The following is a 19,764-nucleotide window of genomic DNA, read 5'->3' as shown; positions in this document are numbered from 1 at the left end:
CAAAAGGTCATACGGTTTGAAATCCAAGCGCTTTAATGGTGGTTAGATCCCGTGATGCCCCGGCTTATGTAACCCTATGTCACTCCATCCTCACGTGACACCATCATCAACCTCTATACTGCTTGATATCGTCCTCATTCTTCAGAATTGATTCGACTATTGCTGCGGTGCACTTGAGTGGTAAGGATCGTAAGGTGTTCGGAGTAGGACTGTGTCGCTGGGCATGAGGTTCTTGTGTGCGTAATCAAGCTGATCATGGGGTTTCGTATCACTACTTGGAATGGTAAGCTTCCTCATTCGTCTTAGTGTCCAGCCCTTTGTTGGAAGATGATAGCTAAAATTATGCCACAGTGAACGGGATCCGGTATGAAGCTTCAAGTCATTCAATGGAATGAGGGTTAATTGATTATAAAAGGAACCCATTCTCATATGAACCATGGAGGGGAACTCGGACATTCGAGGTCAGCTCTTATTTAGATCTGTTTGTAAGTAACTAATCGGCTAACTTGTCTTCAGGCCATGTTCGATATACTTGAGGCAGATATCGTGGTCTTTCAAGAAGCCAAGATCCAGCGTAAAGACCTTCGCGATGATATGGTTCTTGTTCCAGGATGGGACTGTTATTTCAGCCTGCCCAAAGCTAAGAAAGGTAATTTGAACAGCTGCACTGCTTCATCGGCCTGCTCTTACTGTGAATAGGATATTCCGGTGTGGTGGTTTATACGCGTAATTCCACTTGTGCTCCTATCCGTTTCGAAGAAGGCATAACTGGGGTACTTTCCCCGCCGAACTCATCAGTTCGCTTCCGGGACTTGCCAGAGGATCAACAGATTGGCGGGTACCCTACATTGAAGCAACTCAGAAGAACTTCCTCTAATTCTGATGGAAGTGATCAGGAGACTCCTTGTGAGAATTCATCACCTGACGATCAGGTCGATGCAGCAACTCTGGACTCCGAAGGACGATGTGTCATTCTGGAGTTTCCAGCCTTCGTTCTCATTGGAGTCTACTCTCCTGCATTTCGGGATGAAGCCCGTGATATATTTCGTATGGACTTCCTTAATGCTTTAGATGCTCGGGTCCGAAACCTTGTGGCTATGGGAAAGCGAGTGTTTTTGACTGGCGATATTAACATCGCAAAGGGGGCGTGTGACTCAGCGCATGCAATGGAAAGCATTCGAAAATGCGTAACGACTGCAGAAGAATATATATCTAGCCCGCCTAGAAAATTATTTCATTCTCTGCTGTCCGATGGAGTAGTCATTGGACAACGGGATAAGGGCAGAGAACAACCTGTCCTGCATGATATCTGTAGGTCATTTCATCCAGAGCGCTCAGGCATGTATACATGCTGGGATACAAAACTCAACACCCGACCTGGAAATTTCGGCTCTAGAATCGACTATGTCCTGTGTAGCCTGGACATGCAGGATTGGTTCTCGGACTCAAACATTCAGGAAGGATTAATGGTTTGTTTCATGTTGATTTATTGAAGGTTCACCCGCTAATAATTCCTCTACAGGGTTCAGATCACTGTCCTGTCTTTGCAGTTTTCAAGGATCAGGTTCAGCATGACCAGGCCATAATTCATATCCGCGACATCATGAACCCACCGGGGATATTCAAGTGTGGTGAGAGGCAACAGGAGTACTCTTCTCGATACATGCTTCCAACATCGGCACGTCTACTCCCAGAATTTGACGTCGACAAACGGAGAAGCATCAAGGATATGTTTGCTCGCAAGCCACCCAAAATTCTCTCCCAATCCACATCAACTACCAATACCACAGAGAAATTAGATATATCATCAAGCAGTATAACAGCAGAACCAGCAACGTTTCATCCCAATTATTCTGCCTCTACCTTGCCAACCCCCTTCGCGGGGACACCTCTCCAAGCTCTGCCTCGCAAACGACCTCAAACAACGTCTGTCGTGCCTGTCAAGCGTCAAAAGTCTGTCATGAATTCATCCAATTCCGCTGGGTCGGGCCAGAAGACTCTGAAGGGATTCTTCAAACCGAAAGCGGCTGAATGTGATGCGCCCAGTCAACCGGATACCCAAATGCCAGCCAACACAAGCTCTTTCAATCTCGACAAAGCCCCCAACAACGCCAAACTCCTTTCGAACTCCTCCCAACGTCCCTATTCCATAGCTAATGACCTCCATTCAAACGACGCAGACGCATTCATGCAATCCTCACCGCACAGATTTCAGGCCGACACAATCATCGATCCGATTGTCAGCAAGGAAGACTGGACGAAGCTATTCACAAAGAAACCAATTCCCCGTTGCGAGGAACACCAAGAGCCGTGTATCAGTATGACCACGAAGAAACCGGGCATCAATCGCGGAAGAGCATTCTGGGTATGTTCTAGACCCCTCGGCCCCAGCGGGGAGAAGGAGAAGGGAACCGAATGGCGATGTGCAACGTTTATCTGGGCCAGTGACTGGAATTCGCCAATGCAGCAGGCAGAGCCGTGATGAAGGACCTGCAAGGCTCGGGATGAGGTGTTACAACTTGTTCTTCAGATACCACACTCGAAGCCGCGCGGGCAATATATTTTATTAAATCTAGGAAGCTTTAACTTTATCATCATATTACAATTGGGAAAGCTGTATGCTTCCATGAATGCTACTGTTCCCAGTCATCCAGGGATGCTACTAAATCTCCATGCCTGTCTTCAGAGATCTCTAATTAGGAATACATGTACCAACAATTTTCAGATGTTGGAACTTGTCATCCATGCATAGCTCTCACAGTTTTTGTAGATCAACTTCGCAGCCTTGGAATGATTGTACTTGCTACTCGTAGATCTAAGTAGTGAGGTTATATATTCGTGCATTGGCTAGGTAGCTTATACACCCCGGGAAGTTATCTAGATGAGTAGACTTTAGATATAATCGAGGATACAATTTTATCTTTTCAATTTCAAAAATTACCTAAATAGGTAATTTTAATCCAACGGGGCTCACGTGTGGATCGTGCACGGATACATTTTGCGGGTGGGTCATGGAGATCTCCATCTCCACGTGTATCCGAACTATGTTTGCATGATCATTGAATCAGTATAGGATTAAAGGCTAGGATTCTATTTGGTGTAAATTGATTATGGAATTGGAGGACATGATTTTGTTGTTAATTAATCATAGAATGAAAAGAAGGCTGCGGGAATAACACACAATTTGACATAACTGGACATTTTGAATTAAAAGCATTTTAAAGGCTGGGTATAGGCAGTCAATTGGTTGAAAATCAGAATACTGGAATTCCCAACAAGTTCATGAAAGAGAATTCAGTTCACTGAAATCGAGTCACCGCGGTAACAAAGAAGTTGAGTCGAAGCCATGGGTCATATTGCCACATGTTATGGTCCAAATAGATTAGTTCTTTAAGTGGTTTAAAGAGCCACTACTCAGTTTCTTTCAATAAGACAAGAAGTAAATATTGCAGTGGATTTAAGGGATTTGAGAGACAATGACTCATTGATACGACTCAGGCAAATTGAAAGTAGAAGTCAGTAGTTGATAGACCATTGTATTGACAGTAGTTGAAGTGATGTCACTAAGTTCATCTGAGTTTGGAAGTCGAAGTAAAAAAGTGGATCTCCCCATTAAATAAATACCTCTGTTTATCCATCTTCTGTTTCCTTTCTTCCTCCTCATCCTCATCCTCCGCTTTTTCACCTGTCTTTACTATCATGGCCACAAAATTCTCAGCTGCATGGCCAGCTGAGTCGGCCTTGATGTTTGCTTACCTCACGACAATGAAATTTGAGCGAGCTTCACACATTCTCGGCCTCTGGAACAAGGAGGAGCAGACTATGAATGAATATGCTTCGAGCCTGATTGAGGGTATCCCAGCTGCATTTTTTCTTCGTCCCCTTCCTGTCCCTTCCGGACCTCACTTCGAAATCTCAGATGGAAGGTTGATTTATGACCCTTTGTGTGATAAGTCGCACGTCATCAATCATGAAGAGCTGAAGCCTTTCGTTGATTTGTGGGATCGGTCGAACAACGTCCCCCTTCGGCCTTCTGCTCTTCGCAAGACCCGACCTCTGAATAGCTTCATGGCATTTCGCAGTAAGTCAAAACTTCCACCGTTAGGCCTAAATCTTTTGCTAATAATAAGATAGCTTGGTTGGCGCCCGTGTTTGACGGCCTCACTCAGAAGCATAAATCGCAATGTATCGCCCAATTGTGGGCAGAAGACCCCCTGAAGTCTCATTGGGAGGTGCTAGCCAAGACCTACAATGAGCTCCGTGACCGTTATGATCTCGAGGACGGCTCTCTTACCGGCTTTCTTCGACGTATCAGCCGTTTCGTCAACTTTCCAATTCCTAGCAAATATGTGACGATGTGCGGATGGACTGTTGAGAAAACGAAAGCTGGCGTGGAGCTCAACCGAGCAGCATGGGTCGATGATGTCCGTATGAGCCTTATCCGTACCCCACTCGATATCTTCGAGATTATCGAGTTTGTCACCCTCCACATACGTGGCTACGCAATCCTGAAGCCTGTGCCATTGTGCTCTTCGTTGAACGACTCCGCTATTGCTATTCTCAATGGTCGAACCCTTGATCCCGTGGAGTGGGATTTTGATCTTGCAAGCGGCGAATTTCTGACCGCAGAAGACCCTTATCTGACGTTGCGCGATATGTTCTACGTCCCCGACGAGGGAATGCACCCTATCAACGACCTCATTCACTATGCTCCGAACGTGGATCCTCCAGAATTTTCTGTTGCTACAGCTCGTCTCCTAAACACGAAGGCAATGACTCAAGCAAACATCTATGCCCGCCACGCACCCAACCCCAATTAGTCTACGGGGTTCGATATCTTGTCAGCTTGTGATCTCTACGTGTGCGATCGCCACTTTCTCATATTTTTCAACTTCTTTTACAACTCTGCACATAGCAACACCACTCTTACAACTTTTACATCGAAAACCCAAAAACATCGACCTTGAATTTAAAGTCCAACAATATGATTTCGAAGGACAACAACAATGATCACGAAGCGCGATAACTACATGACAACGAAGCGTATCTGAGATTCCGAACTTTTCCCCAAAAAACATAGCCAAGAAGTGGCAGACGAACTTCCATAGTCCTTGACCGTTAAGAGGGCCCTTTTGTTTGAAAAAAAAAAAAAAAAAAAAAAGAAAAAACAATAAAGAAAATTGTACATAAAGATTTCCTTTCCTGATTAGTCTCCCTTGCAATTGTAGGAACTTTGATCTGGATCTTGAGCTGGATCTGTGTCGCGGAACATACTTTTAGTCGCTGATACCGTTTCGGTTTCTTTGTTAAGGCTGCATATTGCCAAGACTATTGACCCACTGATCTGCAACTTAAATCCCCACATGTTCAGCCTCTTTCTTTGTGACAGTTTGTGTTCTAACCTGATTAGGTAATTTTCTTTTGTACGGAGATGACCGTTTGCGGAACATGTCTCGGGTCTAGGGTATATGTACAGCGTATACTGAGTACATGGATTCATTAAGGGGAGCTGAAAATAGCCAAAGTAATATTTCGCTAAGTACTTGCAGAGCTACTACCTAGGTTCCTAGGATGAGAACAGAACTGAAATGGCACGGCTGTGGAATATACAATTGTCTCAGAGGAGCTACACACTGGTGAGATGTGATAGGGGGTTTACTCTTCCTGGTATGATATCTTGCGCATCTCTCCGAGACGTTGGCGGGCACGAGCGAGGCCGTTCTCGAGTTGGAGAATTTCGACCTGTAGCAAAAAAAAGAATTAATATAACACTTGGAACTAGAATGGACAATGGACTTACCTGTTGCTCCATCTCCCGCACTTTGAACTCGTGGCCGCTGAGTTTGCCGTAGTCTTCTGCTTCGGTGTCGTCGCGGTTCTTCTCCTTGATGATATCCTGGACCTGTCGCACAAGTGCCCGACAGGCCGCACCAACGGCCTTGCTGGCAGTTTCCAAGCGGTCTTGGGACTTGCTCATGAAAGTGGCCTTGACACGACTGGCAGCCACTAGCTGTGCTGTGCTAGCAGCAACATCGTTGGATGCAACGATGAGCTGCTCGGGAGAGTTGCGGCCTGAAATGACACCGTCGGCAGTCTCAATCAGGGTGTTAGTAGAAGAAGCCACGGCTTTGGCGGCAGAAATCAATCCTTCCGTCCAACGGTTGTTCTTCTTGTAAAAGGCTGTCCGGGATGAACTGCCACGACCCTCGCGCACAATTTCTTGCTGGGTATCAGTTGCTGCCTTGATCAGCTCAGCAATCGCGTTGGTAACGGCAATGGCTGCTGCCAGGATGATGTCGTTGATGCGCAGCTCATAGGTCGAGTAACCGTCACGAGGCTTGTTCTTCAGCTTGGCTAGGCGCTGAGCAGCAGCGTCAATGGCATCAGCTGCCTTCAGCAACTCTTGGTCCACAAGATCACCCAGGTCACCCTTGGTGTTGATGTGGCTGCTCTTCGGCGTGAAGGACTCAACCATCTTCGACAGTGCTTGCAGGTCCCGCTGGACTTCAAGGTTGTTGTTGATGACCACATCTGTCTTCTGGAGAGCCTCCAGGCCCTCGAGGCGGAAGGATTGCAGACCGCGGAAGAAACGCACGGTCGCCTGGGCTGATTTACGAGCCGCATTGAACAGTTGATCGGAGCTCTTGTCATCGTTGGCAAAACGAGAAAGACCCTTGGTGTTGCTCAAAGTATCCGCAACTGAACCTGAAAAGACAGAAACGGTGCGAATGATCTCGGCATGGGGGCTGCTGGGACCGTCGGCAATGAAGTTATTAAAGGCTGTGGAGAACTCGGTAGCTGAAGCGGATGCCTTTTCGATCTGCGACAACACGTAGGCCGGTGAGGCATTCTGGTTTCCGGCTTGCATGGATGAATCCAGCTCGTACAGGGCATCATCCACACGCTGCACACCAGTCTGCAACACAGAGTCAATGATATCGTTGATCTTGGCCACAGTTCCGTGAAGCACACTATCAATCTGGGTGTCCAACTCATTGTCGGCATCGCCTTGGTGCTAGAAAATGATGCTAAATTAGTACCACCATAACATGCATTGGGTGAATGAATTTTGACTTACCATCTTCAACTCCTCCAATTCCATCAAAGCCTGCTCCATGCCAGACTTGTAAACTTCAATCTCCTCATCTTTCTCACGAAGAGAGAGCTCATGATCGCCTTGCCATTCGGACTTGCGGCTGGAGACATCTTCAAGAGCTCTTGATTTATTCTGTATTTGTCAGCGGATACATCACTAACAGTCGACACTTCTGGCAAGACTTACTCTAAGAGCCTCTTCCAAATCAGCCATTTCGCGATTGTATTTGGAAAGCATGGAGGAAATCTCTGTGCCCTTCGACCGTTCGGCATTCTCAGCCCGGTCGATAGCCATGCGGAGCTCTCGCTTGAGCTTCTCAATATCATCCTTGTTGGTACCTGTCAAGCGATCTCTGTCATGCAGAGCACGATCTCGCTCGCGGATCATGTCGGCCAACTCTAGATTCTTGGTCTTGAGCTCACGCTCCAACTTCTCGCGCCGTTCGATGGCTTCCTGTGCCGAAGCAGCCTTAAGCTTCAAGCTCTTGGTGGTTTGCAGGAGATCCAAGTGCTCTTGTCGCAGCTGCGAGTAAAGCTTGGCGAGGGCCTCGTACTTGGTCCGCCAGGTGTTCACCTGCTCCTGCAAAGCCCTGATCTGGTCGTCCTTGGAGGCATTCTGCAAGTTAATATTCGAATTCAATTGGTTCATCTGCTCCTCCAGGTCCTTGACACGGCGGTCATACTGTTGCAGCATCAATTGATCACGCTCGTACTGGGCACGGGCATTGAGATTCTCTTGCTCCAACTCTGCAAGTCGACCATGTGTTTGTGTCTGATACTGGTCGCGGAGAAGCTGCTCTTGTGCCAATCTTTGTTGTTCAGCCTGCTGTCTCTGCTGTTCCTCGAAGTCACGCTGAGCCTGCTGCTGCGCAAGCATTTGCTGTCGCTGCTGGTCCTCCCAAAGGCCTTGCAGACGGGCTTGCTCAGCGTCATACTCTTCTTGCTGTCTCTTGGCCTCATTAGTCCAGAAATCGTTGATTGGCTCAGGTTCGGCGGCGACCTTGGGCGGAGGTGAAGGCTGACGTTCAACTTCGTTAGCCGGTCGTCGCGGTAGAGCTGGACGGTCACCATCTTCGCTGAGCAGATTTGGCGGATCCTGAGGCAGCTTGGGAATAGTGATGAGACTGGTCAGATAGCGCAAGTTGGAACATTCGTAGTAGAATCGAACGAGTCGGTGGTGCTGGGAATCGTAACGGTTACGCAGTCCCTCGAGGGCCTCGTCATCTCCGGTTGCTTGCAGAATCAAACCCGTTAGAAAAAAAATGATTTCTACAGTTCTCAGAGTACATACTTGTGTGCATTGCTCGCAACATGCTGGTGATGAACTTGTAAATTCCATAACTCTCCTGCACCAGAGGAACGAGCGCAGAGATACGGCACTCGTTGTTAGTTCCAGATTGGAAATGAGAGAAAACAAGCTTCTGGAAAGCATCGATCTGATCCTGTAGGACCATAAGATCCATGATAGTCTCATAGCTAGTAGACCCGTCAGCATTTGTAAGAAAGCCCATTGCCCGAATGAAACGTACCCTTCATTTGGATCATTGATAGTCTTCAAACTGATGTATTCCTCGTATTCAAACAATCCTAGGCATGTTAAAAATTGTCCATCGCAGGCCTCAGTCCGTCAACGACCTACCATTGAATTCAGGGTGATTGCGGTGGAAGGCCAGCTTCGCCTCAAGGAAGTAGACGTATGTGGAGATAAGGGTCGCATATCCTGTTCAACGCTGTCAATATCCATGTCTGCTCCATGCGCCACTTCTCCTTAGCGAAGAGCCAATGCACCGTTTGCAGGTCTGTTTGCCATACCTCGAACACCTTCGCCTCCACCGAATCCTCTCATCAAGCTATCGATCCAGTCGGTGTGTTGCTGGGCCTCCCGCACGACCACGGGGTGACCCTCTTGGAGAACTTTGTGGATGGTAATGAGGGCCTTGAACGTCTGGACCTCGTCTGCAAGGACGGGCTGACTGCAACGGATGAATTCAGGTCAGCCAGGTCACTAATAACTCTTCCATTATTCACGTAGTACCACGTACACTTTCATGCCCGCCCAAAAGGCCGACGACGACTTATGGTCCCACGTATAAACAATACAACTTCGAACATGTTTTCCTGCGCATAAGGGGTCAGTCGAGTCGATTTGAGGGGTGTTTCAGAAACGATCGCAAGGGATATAGTAAGGCAGTGTAGAACATACGTTTCGGCGCAGTTTCCTCTATCGTAGCAATCAACACATTAGCATCTCTCTTCTCCTTTTGCCGTCCCCGGGTATTGGGGTACATCAGCTCGTAACTAAGATCACATACCAATACTTGTGGCCTTTCGGATATTAATGGCCAAGTCGGCCTCCGTCCTGCACAATTGAAGGTATTAGCGTCTTCCTTCAATATGAGGGGGGTCCTGGTCGTACCGAGACATCTTGAGGCGCGGGCAATGCGGATTCAGGGGAAAGAAAGGATAGGAACAAGATTTCACGGCAAGTCCTGAGTCCGGACAGCGCTATTAGGGCAAAAGTGTGCGCTGACCGGCGAAGATGAAGGATAGGTTCGAGACAACTGCACGTGGAGCGCAATGACGTTGAAGAAAGCTGGCAGCCTGTCGGGTCTTGGCGACGCCTAAGCCTGGCTCCATCCCTTACTATATTGCCGCATGGGATTACGCGTAGTTCTAGGCAACACTGCAATAGTTCTTTAAATTTGTTATATAATACATCAATATTTGCTTCTGAAAAGCCTCTCTATGTTGCTACCTAGCACTGAATAGCAAAAAAAGGATATTCTGAGTTGCTTGAATTCGGCATGCCTAAAACACCAAGTACCCTTTAATTTCTATACAAACTTCTGTTGCCCCACAACTCAACTGGAATAGAAACAATTTCTACCCTACAAATGCAATCACAAACCCGCCTGAAAGAACGCCCTGGTTGAATCTCATAACCAAGCATAAGAATTAAGGAAGAGAAGTTCTAGTAAGTAGAGCCTTGAACTGGACATCAAGCTGATGGAACTTGGAGCACTTCAGGAGGCAACAAATTCTCGCTTTCAGGTGAAGAAGATATCGTACGGTCCAATGATTTAGGTGATTCCAGAGGTTTAGTGTCTTGTTCATCTCCATCATTCCATTTGGAATCTGTCCCAGTAAGATCAGTCTTGGATGAAGTCTCACTGTCAGGGAGAATCGGTACTGCGGAATTGTCTTCCAAGTCCACATCACCCACAGCTGGGCTGTTCGGTGTAGAGTCAAAAGGTGCCTCAACCACGAGGAGCTCGTCGGTGCCGATATTAGTTCGCAAGTGAGGGGGGATCGGCTTCCGGCGAGGTAATGTATGGGAAGAAGCAGGAATTTGGTCGAGTGAGTCGGCCAGCTCTGAATGTACCACGGGTTTCCGCTTGGGCAAGGTGTTCGAGGTAGCATTTCTCTTGAGGGCATATTTGTCCGGGCGTGGCAAGGGTGCCCCAGGGGGAAGATGGGGATGTCCACGACCAATCGGCTGATCGAGGTTGCCAGGAGCAGGGCTGGGGGCTTGTTGGTCTGTATTCGAGTCTCCTTTCCTAAAAACGCTCATACTCCATTTCTTCGCAGCGGCAGTTGCTGAGCCCACTGTAAGGCTACCATTCGGTTTGTCATCGGAAGATGAAGACCCGAATGACTTAGCCAAGATCTCCATGGTACTGCGCCGCCGGGGCTTGCTATCTTCGGTGAGAGATGCAGAAGAACTACCACGAGACATTCGTGGACTAGAGATAGAGTTGCCGTCAAAACGAGCAGACATAGGGCTTGTTATGATATGGTCATTGAAGGTGCTGAGCCCATCGACGGATTCCGTAAAGGAAGATTGACGGCTGTGAACTGCTGCACTTTCGGGTACCATGAGGCCACCAGTGGGCGGCGAGCTACTCGGAGTGGGTGCTGGAGAAATAGGTGGCGAACGATTTGATATTTCAATCAGACCTGAAGCTGCGCCGCTCTTCTCCTCGCCCTTTGTTTTAGCCTCTGAGAGAACCTTATCAACCTTAGCATTGTCCGGTGTTACCACTGGATCTGCTGCGCTGGAAAAAGCTTGTGACCGCATGCCACGAGGATATACAGGTCTCTCAACTCCGGTAGAGGTCGCTGTTGGCACATTTTTCTGCAATTCCCCGGATGACGACTTCAAACCCCGACGAGATGTCACTTTAGATGAAACAGAATCAGAAAGAACGGGCATGCTCTTCGTTCGATCATCCTTGGACTTCAAAGCATCAAGATTGTCCCCAGGGACACTCTGGGGTGTTGTGGGAGCGTCACCAGACTCGTCAGGTATTTCCGTCTGTTCAGAAGTTTCTGTCGTATCTTGTCGCCATAAGCCACCACGGAAGGGTTGACCCATAGTATCAAGAAATGGAATATCATCCCAGAACGGCAAAACAATACTCTCAGCCACAACCTCACGAATCTTACTCTCGATCGTGCGTAGGATGAGACTGAAAGTAATTTGTTTCGAGCTGACAATAGGTTCAATGTCCATCTCCATCTTCGGCATTGTTTCAAATGCCATCCAAATCCTATTGCTAGGTGCAGGCTTGAAGCGGACCAGCAAATGACCTTCCAGCTTCTTCAGTACTACAGCCAATACGATGTCAACCTCTCTCGCTTTGAACCGGGGACCGAGATCAATGCGCACAGTGGCCGAAACTTCAACTCGAAAGTTTCCCGTGTATTGAAGGTCTGCCTCGACACAGCAGTTGCCGTCAGCAGTCAGGTCTTTTAGTCTGGGGTTAGTAATGAAGGGAGCTCCTTCTCCCAAATCAATCTTTTGCAGTCCAATCTTGCTGATGAAGTTGGGCTTGTTCACGCGTGCGATCTTCTTGCTGATCTTATTTCGAATCTGCTGCTCCAACTCTGACGTTTTGTAAAGAGCCAGAAACAATCGTCCGAGGAAAGCATTGATCCATCTAGTCTGCAACTGCTCTTCAGATGAATGAAGGCGCTGGACTAGCGTAACGATGTTTTTGATATCAAACTCCCGTGGCTTGGGGGGACGATCGGCAAATTCCCATAATTTGGATTGGTTCTGGAGCATGGCGAAGTAGAAGTCCTCTTTCTCAGACAGATTTTCAGAAAACAGGTAAAAGGGCGGCGTTGGTCCTCCCAGGTCTCCAAGCGAATTCAATCGCCGCGACAGGCAGATGGCGTTTCTCTTGATCCACAGCTCGCCCTCTGGGATCTCCCCTTCACCATCGGCACCATGTATACTCACGTCGTGATGGGCGAGGGAGATGACATATCGCACCTCGACTTGACTTTCATCATCATAGAGCATAAGATGGCCATGTCTGGGTGGCCCCGCTTATCGTTAGCATATTTGTATACCGCCAAGGATCTGCCGATCTCCTGAGAGTGTCCCATCACATACCGAAGAACGATGTAAAAGATATTTCGCGCCCGCTTAGTATTTTTCCCATTGGACTTCGTCGGCTCAATGCTGGGCGTTTGTTTCCGATCGAATAAACTCCGGTACATAGTCTGGTAGACGCTGGGACTCTCAGCCGCAACGACCTCACCAGCCGGGGTTGTTCTCTCTGGTGGTTTCCCATTTACTCCACCGGGAACGTATTCTCGACAAACAGCAAAGTATCCTGCGGCAACATCGGAGTCATGGGTACGGTGGAACTGTTCAGCCAGCTCATCGGTGCCGGACTTCAAGCTATTCTCATCGTCGGTGGGCCGACGAACCTCAGAAGCTTGCTTGTATGTCTGCTGTGACGAGGCGACATCGGGAAGAGTAAGGTATGCGTAGAGGAGGATCAAGGATATGACCAACGGGATGAAGGTGAGGCCACCGAGAACATATATAAAGAGGAAGCTGCCGAACGAACCCATCAGGAACCAGTTCGATCAGTGCGGGAGGACCGAAAGCTCCATAGTTTGGGAAACGTGTAGACTAGAGAGTATGCGATTACTAAGATTAGATCGAGTTATTGGTTGCGATTTGAATTTCAAAACTATGAACGAATGCCTGAGAGGAGAAGTGGAGTAGTAAGCTTCAACAGTATTTATTGACTTGACGGGATAATGACGATGTCATGTCATATTCATGTATTATAATACCGTTGCTATAGTGAGAGACTCGCAGTGGCTGTATTTATTACGGTATGTAATTAACGACGTTGACAATATAACCAATCAGGACTGCAAGATTGCGACCTGTCAAGATTGAGTCTAGAGTCTTTCAAGTTTTGTGTCTGTATGTCACCAGTTTACCTGTATACCTTTGCACATCTATGGATTATTCCATTGAGCAATTTGTCCTGAGGTCGTCTTGAAGGATTCCTCACCCATCTATATTCAAAATCATTATACAACCAAGTTGATTTTTGTTGGTCTAAATTCAACGCGTCTAGTCATACACCTACTACTTTCAAAGCGAAAGAAGTCGAAAATATATATGTTCACAAATGGTACAAGGGTCTTCCATCTTTACTTTCTTTCTTACTTCCTTCGGCGCATGGTCTTCTCACACATGTCGATCAGTCCCTGCTTGGCTTCGCTGTCAGGGAATCCGCTGATAGCAGCCACAGCCTTGTCAGCGTAATCCTGGGCCAGCTGACGGGTCTGCTCAACACCATCACTGTGGTATACGATCTCACGGGCCTGGTAACAATGTTAGCGTGGACAATTATGATAAAGCAAGCATCAACTTACTCGCTGCACGTCGCCCTCCTTGCTGAACTTGCGACCAACCAAAGGCCCAAGCTCAGCGTTGCCCTTCCAAGCAAACAGTAATGGAGCGGTGGCCAGACCAAGCTCCAAATCAGCACCTGCTGGCTTACCTAGCTCAGCTTCGGTGACAGTGTAATCCAACATATCATCCACCAGCTGGAATGCCAGACCCAGGTTACGGCCATAGAGATACGAAGCCTCGATAACCTCCGGGGAACTCCGACCGAGCACAGCAGCAGACCGACAGGACTTGCTAATCAAGCTGGCGGTTTTCAAGTAGGTCTTCTGAAGATAGTATTCCAGGGTTTCGTCCGTGTAGGCGGGGTTAGGCTCGTCCCGGGCTGTGTTCTTCAACTGCATGAACTCGCCCTCGACGAGGTTTGCAATCACAGTTGCCATCAGCTCAGTAACCTCGGGGTCTCTAAGTCGGGCCAAAGCCACTGATGCTCGTCCCAACAGGAAGTCTCCTGCAAGCACGGCCATTTTGTTACCGAAAGCCATGTTAGCCGAGCTGTTAGCTCGACGGCTCACCGCGCTATCAATGACATCGTCGTGGAGGAGGGATGCGGTATGGATAAGTTCAGTAATTTCAGCCAGGCGGCGCTGCGATGGGAGAATTTTGTCGTCGCCAGTAAAGTCGTACTTGGCCTCGGCGGATTTATCAACTAGCGGGTTCATATCGGGGTTGCTATCATCAAGGATTGAAGGAGCACTGAAAGGATTATCGACAGGGCTTGGGTTGGAGGGATTGGAAGCTTCCTTGTGAGGATCTAAAGCTGTCGCTTGGGACATAAGCAGAACCAGCATTGGCCGCATGTGCTTGCCCTCGCTGTGTGTATAGTATTTAGCAACCTTGTCAAGCGCAGGATGACCAGACCCAAGCAGCTGGCGAATGTTCTTCGTCAAGAATTTCAGCTCCTTGCCGACAATTCGCAACGGGTCGACTGAAATTCCTGGAGGAGCCTTCGGCAGACCCTTGAGGATGGTCTGGGCCGCTGACACTGCGGCCCCAATCGGAGAGATATCCCGTCGGCGAGTAGGATGATATTTTCGAGATTGAGCTGTGATGTGTGTAGAAAGCAAGTCGTCAAGGAGGCATTGCGAACACACCGACGTTGAGGGTGTTCGTGTGAGAGCCAGCCCAGCTGAAACGGTTCGAGCCCGCATGGCTCAATGCAGGGCTTTTACAAAGAAAATCCGGTGATATAGTAGATTAGTAGCTGGGGCTTGAATATTCTGTTGAGCTGGCTCAATGCGAAATATGATATTGTGTTTGGGGAGGACTGGAAATAAACCTGCGGAAAGATTTCGAGCTTTCGTTTCGGGACGGCACGGACCAACGCGGTAACGCCTAGACATGCCTTCTGGGCTCCAGGCACTTCGTGATATCAACGTTGGACTAAAAAGACACAACCAATCTTGTTGAATAATAGATGCAGAAATAAAATATCTATTTCGATATGACTGGTAATCTTGACATCCCCTACTACATTACTTTTCTATGAGGCACAGGAAGAACAACTACCTCTTCAAGGCGATACCCAAGATCGTATGCAAGGAAATAATTTGTAAGAGACACGAATATTTGCGCCGGTCATCTTAATCCTGCATATTCCCCTTCATACAACCCTCCACGAAAGAAAAAGCGAAACTGAACACAATTAACACATAAGTTGAAGGTCACTACAAGAGGGACCCATGGATAGAGCCGGCGCAGAAGTGGATGTGCTGTGACAACTTCGATGAACTAACTATAAATTAGATAGCGTCGAAGTCACCGCCGGCATCCTCATCATCCAGATCCCCCTCCTGGATCTCCTTGGCGAGCTCCCTCTCACGCTCCCGTGCCTCCTGGGCGCTCTTCAGCTCTAGGCGGTGCTGGTTCATCGGGAACCGCATAGCCTGTTACATTATGTTAGAAACCGATACTATCAGAGTTCTTAGAAGTCACATACCTTAACATTCTCATCATGAAGAGCCAGACAGGCGCGGATACGCTCATGGAACGCCTCGCCAGGTTCCCGTGTAGCGTAGATGTCCCCAACCTCCTTGCTCTTCATAAATCCATGCTCATGATCCAGGGTTGCCTCAATGACACCGTCACGGATAGCCTTTGCCACAATGTACTCTGCCGACTCCTCACTGTCCAGCTTCAGGCGAAGACAAATTTCCCGAAGGGAAATGCGGGAGTAAGACAGCGACATCATGCGGATTCCGGTCTTGATGACATTTTGTCGCAGACGGAGAACCAAAGTGTATGTACCATCTTTACGGAAAGTCGAGCTGTGGGTGTTGACGATATTCAAGAAGCCATCCAAATCACCAGCGCTGACAGCCTGCGCAAGTAGCAAGTATGGGTGCATGGTCTTTTCCAAAGCGGGTTGGCGGAACACTGCACGGTCTGGGATATCACCCATCAACAGCTCCACCACAACGAGCAGCTTGTGAGAGGCTTGGTAGAATCCACGTGCACACTGGCTGGTAGGAGACTTGCGAGTGGCACCAATCAGGTGGCTATGGGCCTCGGTGTACTGCAGTTGAATGGCACGGATACGACCGAGGTAAAATAGATAGCGGGCAATCTGGTTGTTGGAGGCAGCGGCGGGAAAGCTGTTGTGCGAGATCAAAAGATCTGCCTGAGTGATATGGGAGGTGGACAGATAATTGCGGAGCAGTAGGGTCATCACGGTCGCTTGCGTATCAACATCCTTGCGGAGGACGGCAGTCCGCAACGCAGCAAGCAACGGTTGACGAATGTTGGTCACAGCAGCTGCGGGGGACGGAGCAAGAGGAGCAATTTGCTCAAAGAAGAGGGAGTAGTAAAAGTACACGCGAGCAGCGAGAGAATCCAGCGTACGGCGGTTGAGGGTTCGTAGGCGCTCAATCAGGTTAGTCGAGAACTCGGCACCCTTCTGGATTTGTTGTTGGTCGAAAAGGTAGATTTGCACCAGAACAGAAAGATATGCATCCACCTCAGGTAGGGTCTCCTTGGGAGATACCTTCTTCTCTGAATCTACCTCCATCTCCGAGCTTGCCTCAACATTCTCAAAGGCACCGGCTTGGTCGATACCCTCGAGCAAGAAAGACGCTGTCTGGCTCGACTCCGGGTAGGTTTCCACAATCACCTTGGATAGAACCTGCGGGGTAATATGTTTCCGCATCGACGAAATGGACCGTAGGACACGTAGAGTAAATCGGGGATCGAAGTGGGCGACAGCCCGCTCGAGCAGGGTAAAGTTGGTTTTGATGTCTGTAATCATTGAATAGATGGCGGTTTTTCTGTTAGAAAAAAGCGTTCTGCGGACTGGATGATATGGAGATATATATACCTTGAATGGCCTTGGTCGTAGGGTCGACCTCGGTATCGGTCTTTGCACCCTCGCCGTCCTCTGCACCTTCCATCGTCACATCCTCCTCATTATCCTGGGTGGTCTTGCCAGATGATCTGGAACCCTTAGTCGGAGGCACTACAACTGTCATCTCGTTACCATTCCGGTCCTTATCGGAGTTGAAGGAGGATGTAGGCGCACCTGTCGTGTCCTCGCCCATCTCAACGTCCTCAGAACCATTCACACCATTGTCGGTCGACTTAGATCCATTGGTCTGCGACTGGTCATTCTTCTCCATGCTGCTGTTCGATGTGCCCTTGGCACCTTTCTTTGCTGGAGCTGACTTGGCCTTAGCAGCGGCGCGAGTCGTAGGCGCGGCCTTGTCTTTGGCACCCGGGCTCTGAGAGTTTGAGCTTGCCTTTTCACCGTTAGCAGATGAAGAGGTATCGGATTTGTTGTTTGATCGTAGAGAACGCCTCTCGGCCGGCATATTTCGCAAGCTGTTGAGCTCGGCTGAGCAAGCACCCAAGCTAAGAGAGTAAGGGAAGGGAAGGGCTATAGGAATCACGGAACGTAAGCAAGAATCAGACGAGCAAATTCAATGCCAAGCTAGTAATGACCAAGAAAACGATGGGGGAAAGTTGACAGGGGATAGATGAAATGGATGAATGATGTGATGTCAAGAGACGAGGACGGGTGCAAGACGGGCCTGAGGAGTGCTTAGTCAGGGTAGAGCTTACTGGGCTAAGTCAGATAGCGCAATATTACTCCGAGTTCCTAGATATTAGAAAGTGATGTAATAAAGCGACTTATTTCAGAGATAAGAAAAACGATTTAAGAAGGAAATATTAGATTTGTTGCCTATCAAAATCATATTTACTGCTTCATAGCCGACTTTGGATTTCACGCCTGAGGCAACACAAACCACAGCTCCGAATCAACCAAAACAATCAGCGATTTGAAAGTTCAACACACCAACATGGCTCTCCTTGAATCCCATCTGGAGCAAATTTCTCTCTCCTCGAATGCTATCGCTAATCTACCGTGAGTGCTTATCGTCTTGCTCATGTGTCGCCTTTACTTACACTTCACTAGGTTCCCTCCTCCCCGAATCTTCACAAACGCGCTACTAGGCTCTCACGACATCACTTCCTTGATCCGTGATACTGAATCTCATGAACGAGCTTTGTTTCAAGTTGACCCAGCCGCCAAACCCCATGGATCGCAACGGCGTGCCACCCGACGCGGAACTATGTTTCCCACAGAGCCCGAGAACGAGACCATGGCCAGTCGAATCTACTCTGCAAGAAACAAGAGCAACCAGTCTGCAGTAGCCCGTGTGCTTGGATCAGACATGATGGAAGAAATAAAGCGGTCGACTGGCACGTCTACTCGCGGTCCCCGCGGTGAAGTCAACATCGAAGTCTTGCTCCGTGGCGCGGAAAAGCTATGCAAAGTCTAGTAGGTTGCCAGCCACTTCATTTATCTTCCATTCCTAATGAATATATAGCCCGGTTGCTGGTGCACAAGAAAAGATTGCCACATTGCGCTATCGTCACGAAATAGCTACCGAATCTATTGCTCAGCTAGAAGATCGTGTCGCGACCAACACTGCAGAGTTAGAGAACATGAGGCAATCATACGAAGACGATGATCAATATGCACCTGCTACTGTACCGCGGTCAGACATTCCCGAAGTTACTGACGAAGATATCGAGCAGGAATTGGCTGAAATCAGACATCTGGAACGGAGAAAGCGAGAATTGGAAGCTCGAGCCACTGGCATGGAGCGTGATCTTGGTGGGCTCGTCGGTTGATAACATGAAAGTTGCATACGTACAAAAAAGATGTCTATTCTTGTCATAACTGATAAAGTGCATCCCTTATCCTTGGGAACGACCACTAGTGCTGCCCCAGGTCTGAAGAACATCCCAGATGGTTGACTCGTTGAATCATTTGAATCATTTGGTCCTTTCATTGACAAAATTCCTTGCCTTGATGCAGTCTAGCGGTCCCCTCTCTGACTGTTGACTATGTTCTACTTCATTGTGGAGCACAGGATGTCTACAAAGTGATGTCAAAGTGAATTTAAAGGAATGATAAGAGGAACAGGCCCCAGAACTAGTGGAGTGATCAATAGACTCCGGAAACTCTTCTGTTTGAGCCTGTTTCTATTTGTCAAGCAAACAAGTTCACAGCTATAAGGGGACTTTGACAATATTGATAGGAAGTGTCCTGCAGCTTTACAGACGACATACACCTTGAAAGTCTTCCACCTTGTGATTGAATAAAATACCCTCAGGCCTCTTAAGAGTCTATTGACCTTTAACGTTCAGATCTATATCACTCCAAACATGATTTCTCCCATAGTAGACCTCCAAGGCTTATTACAAATGTATAGGTAGAAAGCGGTGAGCCCTGTAAACCAACCGTGGATAACCCCATTCACCCTTTAGAAGGTCCAAGAGTTGTAACGATATTATATTTCAGAGTTTCTATTGCAAAGTATCTCTACCGAAGTATCTATTCCGAAGTATCTCATCAGTCAATCTAGCCGCGTGCCAAGATTAACATCCCAGCTTCACTTCTTCGGTCTCATACCGCTTACAGTGTAGATAAATCCGGCATTTCC

General features: G+C 48.2%; 7 protein-coding genes across 7 annotated transcripts; 3 read left to right on the top strand and 4 right to left on the bottom strand.

The window, feature by feature from the left end:
- Nucleotides 1–255: 255 nt before the first annotated feature.
- On the top strand, nt 256–2,482 carry N7495_009482 (DNA-(apurinic or apyrimidinic site) lyase APN2; the record flags this gene model as incomplete). The annotated part of the gene is made up of 5 exons (XM_057212133.1): nt 256–283; nt 397–461; nt 517–649; nt 700–1,469; nt 1,523–2,482. The coding sequence occupies 5 exons, from the start codon at nt 256–258 to the stop codon at nt 2,480–2,482; spliced, it is 1,956 nt and encodes a 651-aa protein (XP_057058996.1).
- A 1,217-nt stretch (nt 2,483–3,699) lies between these two features.
- N7495_009481 (uncharacterized protein) lies at nt 3,700–4,820 on the top strand (the record flags this gene model as incomplete). Its single annotated transcript, XM_057212132.1, has 2 exons — nt 3,700–4,081; nt 4,135–4,820. The coding sequence occupies 2 exons, from the start codon at nt 3,700–3,702 to the stop codon at nt 4,818–4,820; spliced, it is 1,068 nt and encodes a 355-aa protein (XP_057058995.1).
- Nucleotides 4,821–5,655: 835 nt separating this feature from the next.
- Nucleotides 5,656–9,519, bottom strand: N7495_009480 (putative cytoskeleton assembly control protein Sla2; the record flags this gene model as incomplete). Its single annotated transcript, XM_057212131.1, has 12 exons — nt 5,656–5,742; nt 5,801–7,015; nt 7,079–7,228; nt 7,283–8,328; nt 8,387–8,571; nt 8,625–8,682; nt 8,735–8,815; nt 8,908–9,068; nt 9,138–9,213; nt 9,299–9,316; nt 9,408–9,454; nt 9,512–9,519. 12 exons carry the CDS (start codon nt 9,517–9,519, stop codon nt 5,656–5,658), a joined length of 3,132 nt encoding a protein of 1,043 aa, XP_057058994.1.
- Nucleotides 9,520–10,093: 574 nt separating this feature from the next.
- Nucleotides 10,094–12,963, bottom strand: N7495_009479 (SMP domain-containing protein; the record flags this gene model as incomplete). Its single annotated transcript, XM_057212130.1, has 2 exons — nt 10,094–12,416; nt 12,497–12,963. The coding sequence occupies 2 exons, from the start codon at nt 12,961–12,963 to the stop codon at nt 10,094–10,096; spliced, it is 2,790 nt and encodes a 929-aa protein (XP_057058993.1).
- Nucleotides 12,964–13,572: 609 nt separating this feature from the next.
- N7495_009478 (trans-hexaprenyltranstransferase) lies at nt 13,573–14,970 on the bottom strand (the record flags this gene model as incomplete). Its single annotated transcript, XM_057212129.1, has 2 exons — nt 13,573–13,734; nt 13,786–14,970. 2 exons carry the CDS (start codon nt 14,968–14,970, stop codon nt 13,573–13,575), a joined length of 1,347 nt encoding a protein of 448 aa, XP_057058992.1.
- Nucleotides 14,971–15,561: 591 nt separating this feature from the next.
- N7495_009477 (proteasome regulatory particle lid subunit RPN3) lies at nt 15,562–17,622 on the bottom strand (the record flags this gene model as incomplete). The annotated part of the gene is made up of 3 exons (XM_057212128.1): nt 15,562–15,705; nt 15,759–17,053; nt 17,133–17,622. 3 exons carry the CDS (start codon nt 17,620–17,622, stop codon nt 15,562–15,564), a joined length of 1,929 nt encoding a protein of 642 aa, XP_057058991.1.
- Nucleotides 17,623–18,111: 489 nt separating this feature from the next.
- On the top strand, nt 18,112–18,949 carry N7495_009476 (uncharacterized protein; the record flags this gene model as incomplete). The annotated part of the gene is made up of 3 exons (XM_057212127.1): nt 18,112–18,176; nt 18,228–18,593; nt 18,643–18,949. 3 exons carry the CDS (start codon nt 18,112–18,114, stop codon nt 18,947–18,949), a joined length of 738 nt encoding a protein of 245 aa, XP_057058990.1.
- Nucleotides 18,950–19,764: the final 815 nt, after the last annotated feature.

Source organism: Penicillium taxi (assembly GCF_028828555.1).
Source record: "Penicillium taxi strain IBT 34144 chromosome Unknown utg000006l_segment0_segment0, whole genome shotgun sequence".
Lineage (NCBI taxonomy): Eukaryota > Fungi > Ascomycota > Eurotiomycetes > Eurotiales > Aspergillaceae > Penicillium > Penicillium taxi.
The sequence above is the reverse complement of the archived record's forward strand: the minus strand, read 5'-3'. Positions and strand labels throughout refer to the sequence as shown.